Source organism: Egretta garzetta, unplaced genomic scaffold (genome assembly GCF_000687185.1).
Source record: "Egretta garzetta isolate BGI_Z169 unplaced genomic scaffold, ASM68718v1 scaffold454, whole genome shotgun sequence".
Classification (NCBI taxonomy): domain Eukaryota; kingdom Metazoa; phylum Chordata; class Aves; order Pelecaniformes; family Ardeidae; genus Egretta; species Egretta garzetta.
In genome coordinates this window covers 423,584-441,344 of record NW_009259429.1, presented here as the reverse complement: position 1 = coordinate 441,344, position 17,761 = coordinate 423,584, and the positions used below count along the sequence as shown (strand labels likewise).

Here is a 17,761-nt window from a genome sequence, read left to right as displayed (position 1 = left end):
TGTTGAAGCCATAAATAAAAGCAAAGGGTTGTATACAAGATGCCTGCGGGTTAGGGTATGCAATTTATTAAATAAGAATCCACTCAATTAAGACTTGACATAAAAAAAAATCCCTTATTAACTCAGAAAATTTTGCGGTGAGGAACTGGGAGCAAGAAACTTAACTTTAGCCATAGCTGAACATTTACCTGTTTTCCCTTCCCGAAATCTAGGAACAGATCGTCCTACAGAGGATACAGTTATCGGTATTGTCACAGATAAATGGTATTTCCAACTTGGCCGAATTTCCCACCTTACATTCTTTGCATAGTTGATGAGAAATTACTTTAAACAACAGGGAAAAGAAAAAAAAAAAAAATCCAGCACTGGAGTTACTTGCACTGCAGCGTTTGGTTTTTTGGTTTTGGCTGGCACACCACTTGTTTTTCTCTTGCGTGCTGCAGTCACAGCAAAGGAAATGGTGGCCAAAGGTTCTCTCCATTAAACCAGCCAGTCAGCAAAAGACCACAAAAATGCTGGAGGAATCCTGCAGTGCAATTATAAAGAGGCTGTTGGCATAGGCCTTTTCCACAGACAAAAAAAGGACAGGATTAGTTACATATTTGCATCGGATGTGCTAGGTTTTGAACCATATGCTGAACTCATAGATGCTCAACAAGGCTTATTCTGCCTTGATAGGAGAAGCCCTAACCACGCATCGGATCCGAGGCAGGAGAAGCTGACAGAACTTCAGGCTGAACCTGAAGGACGGTGGCCAAGGGGAAGGACATACATATGGTATATGTTATATGTTACATGTTATGATCTGTGCGTGCCCATTGCACAGATCGTAACCGCCTGAGGAAGCACCGAGCAGTTGGGCATGCTGTACTGCAGACACCAGCACACCTACCCAGCACCAGCTTGTTCCACCAGCCAGAGCACTGGTGAAGCACCATCTTCTGAAGCGAGATCATCAGTCAATCCTCTCCCGCTTTCTCCATGAAGATTCCTACAGTCCAGCAGCGCCAGCAAACACAGCCCATCCCTTGTTGTCTTCAGTGGACTTGGCCGCTTCACTTTTCATACCAGCCTGGCACAAGCTTCAAAATTTTGGGTGGGACAAGAACTGCTGGCATAAGCCCTACTTCGAACACACATAACGACGAGTTACAACGCTGGCAGCAACACTGCATCTGGTAACTTTAGGCAATATGCCATGTGCTAAAATAGCTGCCTGAAGCAATGGAATAACCTTGTTGCTGTTACAAATATGTACGCATGCTGTAGAACAACAACATGTCCTTCCCCCCTACCTGGTTGCCTTCTCACTTCACACAGGCACAGTTCACAGGAGGCCTGTGACCACCAGTTGTGCTTGGATCAGAGGCCGACATCAAAATCGACATCACAGCACTCAGTAGTTGACAGAATAGCATTGTCCTGTCTCTTGGCTTTTTCTACAGTAAGCAAGGATTGTAGTTCCTCTTTAACAACCCAAGGGAGAACCACTCCCTGAGAAAGGTAAAATTGCCAAGAGTTGGGAGCGTTTCTGCAGAGCCTTATGACCTTTGGCTGGTAGAACTTAACTAGAACATGCAGATCCTGGTAAAGCACCAAGCAAGCCTCTGGCCTTGAGTTGTCTGTCCTTAACAAACACACAACAGACTTAACAGCACTGGAATAAGTTCTAGCTCCACTAAAGCCTTTTGTCCACTGATCCTTTTAACAGACAATGAAATTTCTGTGAAGAAAAAGCATTACGCCACAAACACCGCATTTCCCCCTCACAGTCAATACCGAGGAACCCTCAAAAAGGAAACACTTCCAAACCACTCCAGCAATTCCCACTGCTGTTCAGACCTCTCAGAGAGACAACACAAATTTTCTTTGCTTCCCTAGATGTTTCACCTGAATGACTGCTGTAGGGATCATACTCAAAAATTTGTTTTTCTACCTTGTACCGCTGTGGAAGATCCAAATGCTGCACAGCACTGGAAAAAGATGAGCACATGGAGAACCTAGTACTATGACTCGTAAAGAAAACAGGCTTTCTGTGCGAGCCGTAACTAGTCAATAATGGAAATGTTCAGCTGGAACCACAATGTAGTGGTTTTGTCACAGGAGCTACTAATTCTGGACGTCAAGAAGAGGAACTGACTATGGCGATGTTAGTCACACGATTATTGCTCAGGTCTTGGCAAGAAGAGTCCCATGTAGCAAAGGAGGCAGTTAAGCTGTTTATTAATGACAATGGAAACAAAATAAAAGTGATAAAGCAAACAGATACTTCTTTAAATATAAAGTTTCTAGTCATCTGGTGTTCTGTCAGGCTCCCCCCCCTTTTTTTTTTTTTTTTTTTTTCCTTTTCTTTTATTTTTTTATTCAGGTGTAGTTACAAAAATCCATAGAGGATTTAGGGAAACATGGTATTTTAACATAAATTTGTCACCTATGACAAAGTCTGAACAGCAAACATCATATAAAGAAAAAACCCTCAAAACATATTCACAAATTCATACTTCGTAGTCATTGAGAAATTTCTTGGTTACCAAGTGGCAGATTATGCACGTACACTACATTCCAAAAGGCATCATCCAATCAGAGTCACTTAACATGAAATTAAGCTGAAAGACAGATTGTCTAAAAATAAGGCCAGTTTCAGTCCTAATTTATGCATCTGATGACCAGAATTTTCTGGTGCTTCTATGTTAATAATATTAAAAAAAAAAAAAAAAAAAAAAAAAAAAAAAAAAAGACCATAAGAGCACCTGATCTCACCCAAGTGGGACACGCAGACCAAATGGCAATTTTCATTCTTAGCAGGAGTTACCAAGAGTGGAAACTCATGAGAAAAGACGATAGTATACACCTTTCTTTGCCATCCTGTCTATTGCTAATTTTAAATGCTTGTATAAAAACAAATCCCCACACCATATTTGCAATATGATCATAAATAGGCAAAAGTTTAAAAATCTAAGATATGATTACCTCGGACTATCAAGCTGTTTTGCACTTCAGAAAAAAAGGGCACAAAGCCCAAGCACCTTTCTCTCCCTCCCTCCCCTCCAGTCCCCCCTCCCAGCCCCCTTTCCACTTCCAAACCAGGAAAAAAACCCCAAAAGTTATACTCTGATGAATATTAGAACTGGCACCAACATTCATGCTAGTTGCCCTGATGTGCAACAGGAAGTTCATTTACAATAGTCAGAAATATTCTTATGCACTAGCCCCAAAGAGTTCAGCTTCTGAAAACAGTTTTTTTTGTTGTTTTGAAAAAAATCCCATCAGGTGTGACGTGGGCAGCGTCCAGAAGGTGCAGGAATGTCCAACACTCTGCGTCGATCTTCATATTCGTCAGTGTCTGTGGAATCTTCATCTTCATCCACTACATATTCATTATGATTTGTTTCCTAATACAAAACACATCCACATTTAATTAAAATCTTCTATTACAGCTAGTTATAAGAAAGCACTAACGATTGCCTAGCAAAATCCAAAGTCTGCGTTATTGCGTCAGTTAGCTGAAACAGACATTGTGCTCTGTGTCTTAAAGCCAGCTCCTTACAATCACAAAGTTTAATTTGCAAGAGAGATCATTTTGTGAAACTACTTGTCTTTGTACCAATTTTCTTGGTGGCTTATGTTGTCTTTTAATATGAGTAGTTTAAAAAAAAAAGGGTCATTACTACCCTTAAAACAGAGGTAGGGCAAAAGAGAAAAGCAAATTCTTTTTACAGTGAACTGAATGGAAGGAGGTTACAGCTCCCATAAACGTGAGCACGAGTTAAGAGATGCCATTTTCTGTTAGAAGCACGACATCTGCTGGCACTTACTGTTAGAGCTGCTGGTGATGAGAGAGTCTCAAATCCCTTGAAAAATGTGAGAAAGTGTCCAAGTAGATGTCTACCCCTGAGGACTTGATGCTCACACAAAAACTTCAAGTTCTATCTGAATTAGCCCCTAAATAAGGGCTATGCTCATGATAAAATAAAGCATTTTTGTCGAAATGTGCCAAAGCAAAGGAAGAAATTACACAGTTCACCTGCAATCTCCAAATTAAAACTATAATTAACAGTAAGCTATCTTTTTTAAAATATAAAAATAAATATTTAAATATAAAAATAAAAAATTACATTTTTTTTATTTATGAAATATCTTCACTGATATGTGAAGTCATTAAGAGACTTTATGGAATGCACGTTCAGTGAGGACCAATGAACATAGAATCACAGAATCACAGAAGTGTTTAGGTTGGAAAAGACCTTTAAGAGCATTAAGTCCAACCGTTAAACATCATTGTCATTAACTGAAACTTTTCTTGCTGAAGAAAGTAGATATGCTGTTACGGCTAAAACACAGATGACAGTGTGGTCGTACCAAGATGAAGTATTTAAAAGAACTATGAAATCCAAACAGCTAATGCCATGCCATGTTCCTAGGTACAAATTAAGAAATGAGATCGCTCCTTAAAACAAAACAAGCAAAACAATGCTGCTGTAGTCTGCATAATCAGATAGACCTCTGAAATATGCCCTCACATACACACACACACACACACATATTCCTGTGCATCCTGAGGGGCACCTGTGGTCAGACACAGGCCGACAGAATGGTCACATTTTACAGAGAACCCACAGGGCTCCTGATCTCACCGACACAACCAGGCTTGCCCTTGATATCAGGCAGAGGGGAGGACTTGAGGAGGAAGACCCACAGCCGTATATGATGTCCTATGAAAGCCAGGGCCAAGGGGCTTGAATTAAACTGGTAGCATTGCATGTCAAAGCAATGAGGATACATGGCTTTACCAACGTACAAACTGCCTACAAAGATCACTACAGCCGCTAGACTTTGTCTTAATTGGACCACGTTTTGTACGGAGTTATCAATCTGCATACCGTTCAGTACTGTAATTTTTGCTCCAGAAGTGTTTTCTTATTGATAAACATTCCAGAAACTGAAAAGAATTCATATAAATGGGAAATTGCCAAAGTTTCAGACTGAGTGATACTTTTAGACTTTTTTTTTTTTTTGAGAAATGGTTCTGAAAGAGAAAGGTATTTTCAAGAAAAAAAATCAAAACTGAAAAGTGACCTGACATTGGAGTTTAAAAACACAGTTACACTGTCCTATTAAAATTAATCCAAGTGTTCTCTGAAAACAGGAGGTCAGAGGAAAACAAAAATGTAGGATAGGAACAACTACATCCCCGCTTACCATTCGTGCCGTAGACACCTTGAACGTTGGACACACCATATGAAATCTGGGAATTGTGACATTAAAGAATTTGTCCTTGTAGTAAAGGCAATGGAAGGTGTAATACCCCTCCATATATCCAGATGTTGTGGAAAATGTAGTACAGCTGGTATATTCATAGACTCTCCCTGGACTGATAATTGGAAACTCCCCTGTTGGTAAAATATTAGATGACAAGATTAAGGACTGAAGCAGAACTCCAGTTTAGCGGTTTGCTAAAGCACTTGCACTCCACAACATATTCAGGCCAATCATTTTACATTCCAGCAGATGCATAAATGCTTCTCAGCAACTATTGATGTTAAAGAACTGTCTAAAGAGTGTTTAACTATGAAGATGTTCAGACATCCCTTGCAAAACAACTGTAAAGACAAAACAGATGGATACACATCTCTCTCTTTCAAGCAACAAAATGATTTTGATACAAACCATACAACTACTACCCTCTGTCACCATGATGAACAGCTAATAACATAGCTTTCATAATATGTACATTAAATACAACAACAGTCTCTCTAGTGGGTTCATCAAAGCCATCTTTTACTTACCAACTACTCCAGGACCCTGAACTTCTTCTACATCACCTTTGGCATTTGTTATTCTCCAGTATCGACTGTCCAGCTGACAAGCCTTCTCAGGAAGAGCATCTTTGGACATTTCAATTCTAGAAGCCAAACAGCATATTTAATGGTTATGTAGCTATTTTCACACATTTTAAGAAATGCTTCAGTATCCTTGGGATCTCTCTCCTAGTAGATTGGGTAAAGTATACAGAATCAGTTGTTGGGATCCACCTCCATGCCTCTGCTTCACTATCTATTGTTATTTACCCCTTTTCTAAATCCCAAGAGTTACCCGTAACTTCTTTCCCCCACCCACCACTTTACCAATTATCAACTTGACCGGTACTTTGCATACCTGACCAGGTAATAATGTAGTATTTTTTTTATTACAAAGTACAGCATGTTGAACACGTCCTATTCATTTTAGTATATTTATAAATGCTGTGCATAAATTTGCAACGACTGATCCTTTGAACATTACATAGGTCTTTCCTGTGTTGTAAGAGTTGTTAGTTTTACCTGATTCTGTAAGTGAAGAAATAATGAGGTGGATGCACAGAACTGAGTTCAGGTAGAAAAGATGTGGATACAGAAACAGTAATATCTCCTGTGGTAGCAACACATTCTTTATCATGCACATACCTACAGAAAGGAAAACATTAACTCTGCAAATAGCTCTGTACATTCAATACAGAAAGCTAAACACGTAACGTGATTAGTTAATTACTAATAAGAGCACCATGGTGCTAGATTAAAAGTAATTCTTAACTTGTCATTTGGCATTTAAATAAAGGATGTATGCAGTGTCTTCATGATGTATGCCTCCTCATCACCTAAACTCTTGCAGTTATGGATCTCTTTGTACCTCCATTAATGCTTGTATTAAGCTGGGTGTATAATTTGATCTGAAATCAATGAAGACACGCTTGTTTAATAAGGATGTGTCATTGGGCTATTTAAAAAACAAAAACTAGGAACTCCTACAGCAAATTCATTTACAGATCAGGAACTTAGTTCTATAGCATCTCAGTTTGACAGAATTAAGGTTCTTGCTTATATTTGGAAGGAAAGTGCATGCAGATTCAAATGCCAGAAAAGTCCTGCTTATTTACATATTCAACAGTGTTATTTTAGAGACCAGTTCACTGAAACAATTGCTTTTTTAGCTGCAGCAGCAGCACACTCATGGCAAGGAGAATAGATTTATGTTGTTAGCCAAGATTCAGATCAGTTATAGTACAAAATTCCAGTCCTTGTTAATGCAAAGTTACAAAATCTGATGCTTCTTGTAAAAAAAAAAAAAAAAAAAGGTTTATTTAAGCATTCTGTTTTACAGCTTTAGCTGTAATAAGTTGCACACCCTTTCTCCTCTCTCCATCATCAGCTTTTTTATCAGATACTCGTAACTACTTGGAAAGAGGTCAGCATTCTAAAAGAAGCATCAAAACCTTGCAGTGAGGTTACAAATCCCAGTCACAATACCTGAAAATCTGGTCTCTGATGATAGGATAACCACCAGTTACAACTTTGTTTACATAGGATGTAAACCATTCCAAGTAAGATGTACCTAGATGCCAAAGAAGAAAAGTATTCATGAGGACAGGGAAATTTACCATTAAGCACATTACAACACATACTTCAAGGAAACAGTTTAAAGCTTTTAATATTTTTACAATAAACTCTCAGACTTACTTAGATGAGTCAGCCCATGGTCCAGTCCATTCTACCAACACAGATCATTTGGAGAAACCAACCAAGAACTAAGAGTTAAGGGTCCATACTCCAGAAATGACACAGCAAACAAAGAATCTCTTAGCTAAGTATTTCACATTATAATCATGGTCTTCAAATGTTGGCGTGTCTCATGATCCAGTTTCCCACTCATAACTTTTCTGCTATGACTGGGAAAGACAAGTATAGTGGACTGTACTACTTGTATAGCTATTTCCAACTATTTTATGTACAACAGGCGTGCAAGCCCGCTGCTGGATTGACGGGCTTAACTTTGATTTGCAGGTTTCCATATGAATAGAGTTTCTAAGAAACACACTAGCAAGTTGCGGAATTTCCCTCTCCTTAAAAACAGGGATAAGCCATAGACATAGAATCATAGAATACCAGGTTGAAAGGGACCCCAAGGATCACCTGGTCCAAACTTTCTAGGCAAGAGCACAGTCTAAATATGGCCCAGCACCCCGTCCAGCCAGGTCTTAAAAGTGTCCAGTGTAGCAGAGTCAACCACATCCCTGGGGAGATTATTCCAATGGTTGACTGTTCTCACTGTGAAAAATCGACATACTCCGCACTGCTGCTACAAACCCAGGAGACTAAGGCTGTATGTCATTCCAAAGAATGTGGGATTTTCATACACTTACAGCCCTTGTCTGAGAACAGCTTTTCATACACCTACAGCTATTATTTAAGAACTGCCTGGTTTCTAAGTAGACAGTCAAGCTGTCACATTTAACTCTCAAAGAAGAGTTTTTCATACAAGAGATACCAGCTCTCCATAAAAGAATTTCTCAGTCATACATCTTCCAAGCGTTACAATATAGAGTTCAATAGAAAAGTACAGAGTTCTTCAATTATTTGTCAATATTACTGATACAAAACTGGATTTTAGCTGAAATACTAAGAAATCGTTATCCTCACCTTCTCTGACGCGTTATCAAGTACTACCACTCCTGTTAGATTAAGCGTACTTACCACTTTTTCCTTTCAGCAAGAGCTATGTGTGCTGTCCTTTGACCTTTTGGAAGTCTAAGGAACTCCAAGTTTATTATCGTCCTTTCTACCACTAATCCACAAAATGCAAACCTTGTATAAAGTAATTCCGAATGGAAAAAGTGGAGCAATTTACCCTGTCACGTTCAAAATGACAAGATAAATGCTGTATATGAAATTTCCCCTCCACCCTGCAATAAGCAAAGATTAACCCTTTCTGGCATGTGGAATACATTTAAATATTATGTCAGATCACCTCACCATTGGTTCAATTCCATAAAAGCCGCAACCTTGAGCAGCAATACCAGTTCACCACAGAGTAGCTTTAAAGTATTACATCATCCTCGGGTGGAGAGAAGCAAGTAACCAACCTCTTGAGCTTTTGCTATATCTTTCCTATGATGATTCTAAAGCACGCAATGCATTCTGCAGTAAGACCTTTGTAAAACAGATGACAGGTTGACTACTTCACATTGAAATCAGTTCATACAATCAATCAGTACATGGAAAGGTTTCCTAAAATTAGTACAGCTAAGAGTCTGACAACCTTCAACCCAAACCAGCAATGGTATAGCATTGCCAAATGTGGTTTCTTGCAGGATATATATATGAATATTACAAATAAATGTGCAGGGCTAAATTTTAATATTAATTTTGGTGCATTTATTACACATCTGCTTTCCCACTGAGTGAAGGGAATTAATTTAGATATAGCCATAGTTACCAGATTCTAGTGGATTAACGAAAAGAAATAGTCAAAACACTATTCCAGTCAATGTACATCAGACAGATGATCACAACAGATTACTACATAAGCAAACAACAATTGTGCAGTTTTCACCTTCCCTCCTTTATTCTTTGAACAAGGCAATCAGGCAAATCAAAAATCCAGAAAGGTTTTCTTCTGCAGCTATGTTTATAGTTAATTAGATTTCATGAAGGGCCACAAAATATTTTCAACTTCTAACAGGGCTGCAAAAACTACCTGGGGGAAAAAAAAAAATCTGTCCACCTGGATGGTGTATTTAATAACTGCTTACATCACTCCCATGATGGATAACTTAAAGGTGTTGCTCATCTTGTTAGACAGGTTGGTACACTAAATGATTTGTACACAAGACACACAGATGGACTAGCTTTAACAGAGAAAACTTCCATCTCATTTCAAGCAACCGCTGATGTTTTAGAGTAGGCTAGAGTCTTGCAAGTGGCACAGAAAATTTAGAACACTTGCTTTGTTCAAGTCATACTGACGTGCATTTTCTAAACAGTGCAATTAAAACATTTTGCAAAATGTTTTATCTGAAGTGTTACCTGTAATGAACATATCAATAGCAGATGGATTGCGAGCCATTTGGTCCTGAAAGGGAAAGCAGGTTATGGATGTATTAGGAGGAAAGCATTAGACTTTAAAGGTTAAAATTCCACACCTGAAATATAACGTAGGAAATACTGTCCCTATATTCACTAAACCTAAAATCTGGCTGCTTAATACATCATTGGGCAGGCATCCCTGAGAAGAATCTAGCTCTGACTTCTTTATGCCCTGCTACCAGGTATTTATAAACATTGATAAGATTCCCCTAAGCCTTCTGTTCTCCAGGCTAAACAATCCCAGCTCCTGCACTACCATATTATCCCCTGAAACAAGTAGGGCTGTCCACAGATGAATCAAAATATGTGTGTAAATAATGTTCCAATTTCCCAAGCAGTATCCAGAAGGTTTAAATACACAGCATAATACAAAGGCAGATCTTAACATCCTTCAAGTGATGCATTATCAAGGCATTCCTTAGAAATCTCATTGCTGCATGCTTTGAAAACAAACAGCCAGGATCTTCACAGCAGGATGAAGATCCCCATCTTTTTTACAAGAAACACCCTTTACTTGCCCTGCTTTCTTTTTGGGGTGGGGAGGTTGTCAGGGCATGGATAAGGAGAGAGGGGGCTAAAATCTTGTTAAGTATAATATCCTTAAGCTTCATTAGCAACAATATGCCTATCTTAAAATAGCTGTAAGATTTATGAAAAATACTTAATTATGTTCTACAAAGTAGCTGTTCAAGAGCAATTTGTTCTTTCACTGGAGGGTAAGTTCTGTTTGCAAACCAGAGGGTATCATTTTTTGTAGTAAGTTTACATTTAACATATCTGGGGGAGGTGGTATAATAGATGCTGATATTCCATAATGGAGAAGATTTTCTTCCTTACAGAAACCAGGGACAAGAGCATATACCTGCCATACTTTGAGCAAATTAATTTCATACCGTCCAATAAGGATGAATGTTGTCCACTCTCATGAACTTACAGCAATTGCTACAGCCATTAACAACTTCCTATAAATTTCTTTCCTTTACTAACCGTTCCACTTACGGGCTTTGATGAAAAGCAGATGGCAACTCAAGGGCAAGTAACAAACTAGTGTGATTTCTTAGTATTCACCTTACACTATGTAAAATATTTCAGGTATCTGATAACATGCATAGGGACACCATCAATCATTATAAAAGTACATTCACAAGTATAAACATATCTTCCTTACTGGACATTGATAGAAGATCTCGTATTTATTTCGTCCCTCCACACTCTCCAGGGCCATGTATTGACTCAGGCCAGTATGAATGCAAAAAGTAAGAGGAAGGCATTGTTTCAGACCTAGCCTCTGCTGAAAACCTCCAGCCGCTGTGTCGATATCCAACAAGTCTTCAGAGCGGTAGTGGTTCGACAGTGCCATGCTTCCCATCAAACTTCACAGATGACAAAAAAAAAAAGATAAACAGAAGATAACCAGTCACAAGGCAAAGATAGCTTTAAATCTTTTCTAAGCATTGATTCTATCAATGCTCTAGATGCATATTAGACCTAGATGAAGTCCAACTCTAATATCCAGGTGCTGAACTAGGTTATTGGTTCAGAACATCAACCTTCATAAACGGAGGCTTGATGGCTCCAAGATAAACACTTTGTTGTATGTTTTGTGCATCCCAAAGCACAGTTTTAAAACGTGTTGGTGATTCCCATCATGTCTGCAATTACCATACTAATAACCAGCGCTCCGTATCTCAAGTTTTTTGCAAGTTCATTTCAATACTGTCAAAGCATCCATGATTTTTCAATTAGAACACCAAGCTGCTATAGTAACAGTCATTGATCAAAACTACAGTGAGCAACGTGCTTTATGCTTTGGAGAAAAGGTTGAGAAGTAAACAAGGAAAATAACTATTGAGTCAGAGAGATTACAATCTCAGTATAAAAACTAAGGCAGACACAAGCAGACATAGAAGGAAAGAATGAGACAATATTGATCAGCATGACATGCCAAGACCATCAACTATCTTTCTAATGTTTTCCTCTAGCTTTTTGTAAGCATCACAGCAAAGGATGGGATTTTTTATTTGCTTGGTTTTGACAATAACGAAGTGACATCAAAGACAGTAAAAGGACCCTCTCTATACATAAGAAAAGAATATATACATTTGGAAAAAAGTAGTACTAATCTGAAATACGTAACAGATTAAGAATGGAGGTGAGCATCGGAAGCTGAGGTTAACATGGATATGAATATTGGGCTAGATGAGAGCTAGGGTGAAAATAAAAAAACCCCAGCAACCTACACTCAATGCAATAAAGGGGCAGACAATGGAAGCATGATAAAAAGGACTAACATGATCAAAGTAATTAACTACAAGGCCACACACTACAGCAGTGCACTTTGCAGTAACAGGAGTACACAAACCTGTAATGTACACCTCCCCACCCGTACTCCCTTCTAATTTGCCTTTCACTGATGTTCTCAGATGTAAACTCTTGCAGATGCTAAGCTTTTACTGGTGTTATGAAAACAGTGACTCAGGCGCAAGCTGCCACACGTCAGCATGATATAAGCTGCTCCCACCCTGGGCAACAGGTTCCATTCCTCTTTTTCCTTACGTAGTCTTGTCTGTAATTAGCATGCTCTACAGTTTAAAAAGCAATGCTGTCATCCAAACACAGAAACCTGAAGCATCTCACAATGACAATTAGTCCTGAATCTCCTTTGTTTCTGACCTAACATGCCAACAACTTGCTGCACAGACTTCCACTACCTACACCTGACCTTTCCAGTATTCATCTCCCACAAGAAAGCAAGCCTGTCCCCAGTAGTAAGACCACACCTTCCCCTCGCAGCGTGGCAGCCTTTCTTGCTGCAGGGTCCCACATGTCAGACACAACTAGTCCCCCAGTATTTCACCAACAAGGTTTTTCAACCTGTGCGTAAGGCTCAGGCCCTCGCTTTGAGGTCACAGCAATGGACTGTGTTCTCTGGCAGTTCTCAGGCTGAAAGGCATGCCCAAAGGCCTATGCCTGCTCCAACAGCCCTTCCACAGGCACGTCGTCACAGCAGAGGCTTTGTGGGAGTGAAAAAGTTGTTGTAGGAAGAGCAGGAAGCACACAAGCTGCAGAGCTCCATTTGAAGTCTACAGAACTAGGGCACCTATCTCCTCTCTAAAAAAGTCTCTCCCAGAAAAGAAACAGAACTAGAAGTCACCCTTATGGTTGCATAAAACTGTTTCCCCTATTCCTTCTGCACATACACCACTAGAACTGGAGGAAGCTGCACCTCCTTTACTAGTGAAGGTTTTGGTAAAGCAACATGAATGCATTGCCCCCTACAGAGACTGCAATGATTTGCCCTAGCTTTCCATCTTTTGCTAATGTTTGTGGCGCTTCATCAAGTGCTGACCTGCTAACTTTTTCTATAGTTGGAAGATAGGAAGCAATGTTTTGTCATTTGCCTTCTAACCTTGATGTAAAAAGAGATTTTAATTGCTGAAACCACATAAAATTGTAAAATCTTCTAATAAAAAAAACCTTAATTTGCAGAACTGACATTTTGATTCCATTTGAAAGAACTACCTGGTTTGAAAGTTATTCCCTAACCATTTTAAAGAGAAAAATTATTAAATGATGAAACCTGTAGAGTCCAAGAGGTTCATTTACTTGTGTAACACAAAGCAAAACTTCAGGGGAGAACCTGGCAACTTGCAGTGCTGTGATTAAAAGTCTAACAGTTGGAAGTTTTAGTTATTACATTAAAAAAAAAAAAGGTTCTCATTAGGAAAATGGACTGAAGAGTAATTTGAGCAATTGGAAATCTACACTGTGTTTTCAATTACTTCTGAGACTAGAAGACAGCCCACCCTAGAAGTGTCACTTCAAGCGGTCACTCACTTACAATACATTTAAATGCTTCATCTGTTCTGTTCAGCAGACATTTTATCTTTTTAATAATAAACTATCCAAGAAACACAAAAGCAATTAATAACTCGGTATTTTCGCTCCTTACCCAGGAACAACTAGCTTCTGTCCATTATGAATACGAAATGAACATCGATAGTCATCAGGGAGTTTGCAACCTATTTGTGCTTCCACAGCATCTAGATCTTCCTCCCGCACACTCTCTGTGTACAAAAAGAAATAGAGTATTAAGTGGCAGTTTTGGAAGGGGAATCAAGAACTGCTGCTCCTACAAAATTCTCAAATTCAGTGCTGCTTCACTACTCTGCCCCCAAGTGCCTGGTTTGCTGTTCCTGACAAAGATGAGTATTAGAATTTGCATTAAGACCTTTCCTTTAAAGTTTTATTTCACATCATTTCATCAGAGCTGCGTGGCTAGAAATAAGGCAAAACCTAGCTACATTCTAGACATAACAGCATGTTTTCAACTGCCAAGAGAATTTTTTCTCTTTGTAAGCCGCAGCAACCTTAGCATTATGGATGTTTTTTTATGCTGTGACAAAAGGAATATGTATTTCAAAGTATTTTGCCACTTATAATTCAGAGAAAGTGAACTAGCAGACATACAAAAGCAAGATAAATTCAGTCCAACTTGGGGATGCAGCTGTCTGCTATCATGGTCTCAAGATTCTGCCATTGATTAAATTCATGCTAGTGGCCAGAAATCACTAAAAATCAAGTATTTTAAATACAAAGCATAGAATTTATAAGTGCCTTGATCAAACGAATACGGATTCACATCAGTATTTGGTGACTTTATTGTATGCTAGGTGGCACAGAATGAATACTACATAAATTTGAAAGGAAGATGATTACATTAACTGATTACTTAATACAGCACCAATCTCCATCCAGCAAAACCTTAACAGCCCTGACCTGAGCAGAAAGTATTCATAAAATGAAATGAACCTTTCCCACACAATATTGTCATTAACTGACTGACTCCCAGTTAAAACTTTTAGCCAATATTGATTTTACTCTTTCATCATTCTAAGGGTTCCTTCTTTCAGTCTCCAGCCCAATCAGCAACAAAGAAATGTTGGCTGCAGCCACCATGCACCCAGAATTTGAAGCAATAAATGGGCTGTAACAAGGGGATTTTTGTATCATCATCAACAGAAAGGGGTGGGGAGTAACTACTCTTACACCTCCGCACACACTTCAAGGGGTTTTGGCACCCTCACTTCTACCAGAGAACAACTGGGTGGCCTACATGATCTGTTCCAATCAAGGTTTTTTGGGTGATTTTTTTTTTTTTTTAAACTCTTTTAATATTCATTATCGGTTTCATTTACATGGCATAATTTAACAATTCATTGAAACGAGATCTTGTACAAATGGTATTAAAAAGGTATAAGTTATGGAAGAGCTCCTGATGAAACCTGCCATCACTATACAAGCATGGAAATTGATCATTTAAAACTTATTTTTGTCTTTCTGTAGACAAAGAGAAGCTTCACTGCACCAAATTCCTTGGGAGGATTTTGCAAGTAAAACTGTGGTAAAATCTGTTCATTTCCACACCTCCAACACAGATACTTTCCATTTTATTAACAAAATATTTGACTGACAGTTCAGTGATTCTGTATACCCGAGTGAAGTCTGTGTTTTTAATAGAGCAGCAAGGAAGTTAGAGAAATCAAGGCATGGATACCTACATCAGGTACTATGGCCTACATTAGACAAGAGCTCAGGCTACGCATAACCCTGTCAGCCTTTTCCTAAAAAGGCATTCCTTCACTAACACTCAGAAGTAACAGAACAAATTTTTTTTAAAGAAAACAGTAAGTATTAAGTTCTAACCATGTTCTGTTATTCACAAATACTTAGCAAAACTTAAGAATCCAGCACTATCCAGCAAGCCAAGAAACATGCAAGGTTTATGTAGGAAAGAGATCATTGTCTATAAATTTCTCTAAATTTCACAGATAATGTTAAATCAAACATCTTGGTCTAGCAGTCAGTTTCATACAGAAGACTGAAGCACAGTTGAAAATGTAAGAGCTGGTTTGTGCCTATACCAGAAAAGCCCAAACTTGCTGTATGTCTTGCTGCATAAGATTTATGAACCAGAACACTGGAAATACTACAACTATCAAAACACAAACTTAATGTGAAAACAGAATCTTGAGGGGGGAAAAAAAACCCAAAACAGTAAAAATTCTTGTTCAGCCACTAATTTACCTTCATTAGAGGAACACAGTAAGACCTGCAGAAGATAAAAAAAAACACTTCCTTTTTGTCTGGCTTTAGTTTAAAATGCCTGTTTTCATGTGGAAGTGTTTTAATTAGGTCTTAAGAAAATCTCACAAATAAAATCATACCAACAGGTTCCAGGTATTTGAAGTAATGGGATTATTAAACTAAAAAATAGTAATAAAGAAACAGAAAAAAAATCAGTCACAGCAAGCCAAGACAAAAGCAGTAAAAGTGTATTCATTTCCTGACTATCCAGAGATAAAGATAGACTGGTCACTAGAAAAAAAAAATAATCTTGATTTCTTCTCTGAAGAGAAATCTTAATCTATGGATCACTAGTAACTGGGCAAGGACTATACATGTGGTCTGATTTACTTATTTACTGGAGGGGAAAGGAAAAGCACATCTACTTGACTTTCAGGGCTCCAGTAATCGAGGCACACACCTAGGGTGAAAGCAGTGTGAAACAGTAACAGACAATGTCACGATAGCCAACCTGCTAGAGAAAGCAGGAATCACACCCTACCTTTCAAAGAGCCAATCATCCGAGGACACCGCTGTCCTAAGTATTTCTCTAGGTCATCCCAGGCTTTTTTCAACGTAGCATAGTATCGGATGTATCTTCCTAGGTCAGAGTAGGTACTGATGAAGATGGCTTTCCAGCTCTGATTTCGTTGACTTTTTTCCTCTCTAAGTGGACATGAAGAAAACAAGTTCAAATACCAGCCTAAAAAGCTTGACTTCGAAAACCAAGAAATTAGTATTTGTTATTTGGCAGAAAGGCTATGCATAATATTAAGCCAGGAACACTTAGAGCCATGGGAAGCTACACGAACTCAGTTAATTCCGGCATCTATTCAACAGCAACTTGGCACAGAATTAGGAAACATTTGGGGTACTTAGTATCAGGGGAAAATTTAGAAAGTGTGTTCCTTTAAACAGAGCACTGTCTATGATTAAATCTTAGAACTGGTGAATAGCTAATTGAGATCACATTTCACACATATACAGAGGCGGCCTTCCAACGAATCACATTTTTTGATCTCCTGCATTAGTCACAAACTCTTTTATTTACCCAGTAAGAAGGATTAAGGAGTAAACCAGAGAGTCAAATGAGAACTCTGTGCACTGATCTGGAAAGTCAGTTTCTCAAGACATTACTGCATATTCAGTTCTCCTCACAGGCACAACAGCAGGCTATGGGAAGATAGGCTGCCAAAAAAGCGCTGACTAACATCTGACAAAGGCTGCTTGCCTCCAAATTGTAGCAGCCTTTGCATCTTTTTGTTGGGGTATATTCCAACTCCTCAAACTCTAATCAGCAAGCTGAATCTAAAAGATTTAGTACAGCTTCGTACACCCAAATAAAAATATAACAATTAAGAAGTCTTGACATCGCCTTTAAGATCTCTTTAGCTCTAAAAAGGAGAGAAGAACCTCACTTCTTGAAGAAGAGTTGAGGGGAAAAAGTAATTTAAGTTGTATCGGGAAGTTAGATAAACTAATGCCAAACCAAAGAGGTAAAAGAAAAAACCTCAAAGTGAATTATGTCTCAGCATTGAGAGAGGTTTCAGCATATTTTCACCCTCCTAATGTTGTTTGTAGAAATTACCTACAGCCTTTATTACTCAGTTTTTCTTGACTACGGAGAAGCCAGCATCTCAGAAACTGACCTCAGAGCCAGTTCTCCTTAGTAAAGCCCTATAACCCCCCCAACTTCCCCCATACACACACCAAGTTCCTCTTCTAAGGCATCAGGT

General features: G+C 38.7%; 1 protein-coding gene across 1 annotated transcript in view; it reads right to left on the bottom strand.

Annotated features, from left to right (window-relative positions):
* Positions 1–2,349: 2,349 nt before the first annotated feature.
* Positions 2,350–17,761, bottom strand: part of FBXO3 (F-box protein 3) — a 34,585-nt gene continuing 19,173 nt past the window's right edge. Inside the window, exons 7-15 of the mRNA XM_009637071.2 lie at positions 16,528–16,691; positions 13,852–13,966; positions 11,068–11,272; positions 9,840–9,885; positions 7,284–7,368; positions 6,321–6,443; positions 5,787–5,902; positions 5,200–5,390; positions 2,350–3,392 (exon numbers count right to left, since the gene is read on the bottom strand). Coding sequence (XP_009635366.1) covers positions 3,267–3,392; positions 5,200–5,390; positions 5,787–5,902; positions 6,321–6,443; positions 7,284–7,368; positions 9,840–9,885; positions 11,068–11,272; positions 13,852–13,966; positions 16,528–16,691 — 1,171 coding nt within the window. The 3' untranslated portion in view covers positions 2,350–3,266. The remainder of the gene's footprint in view (positions 3,393–5,199; positions 5,391–5,786; positions 5,903–6,320; positions 6,444–7,283; positions 7,369–9,839; positions 9,886–11,067; positions 11,273–13,851; positions 13,967–16,527; positions 16,692–17,761) is intronic.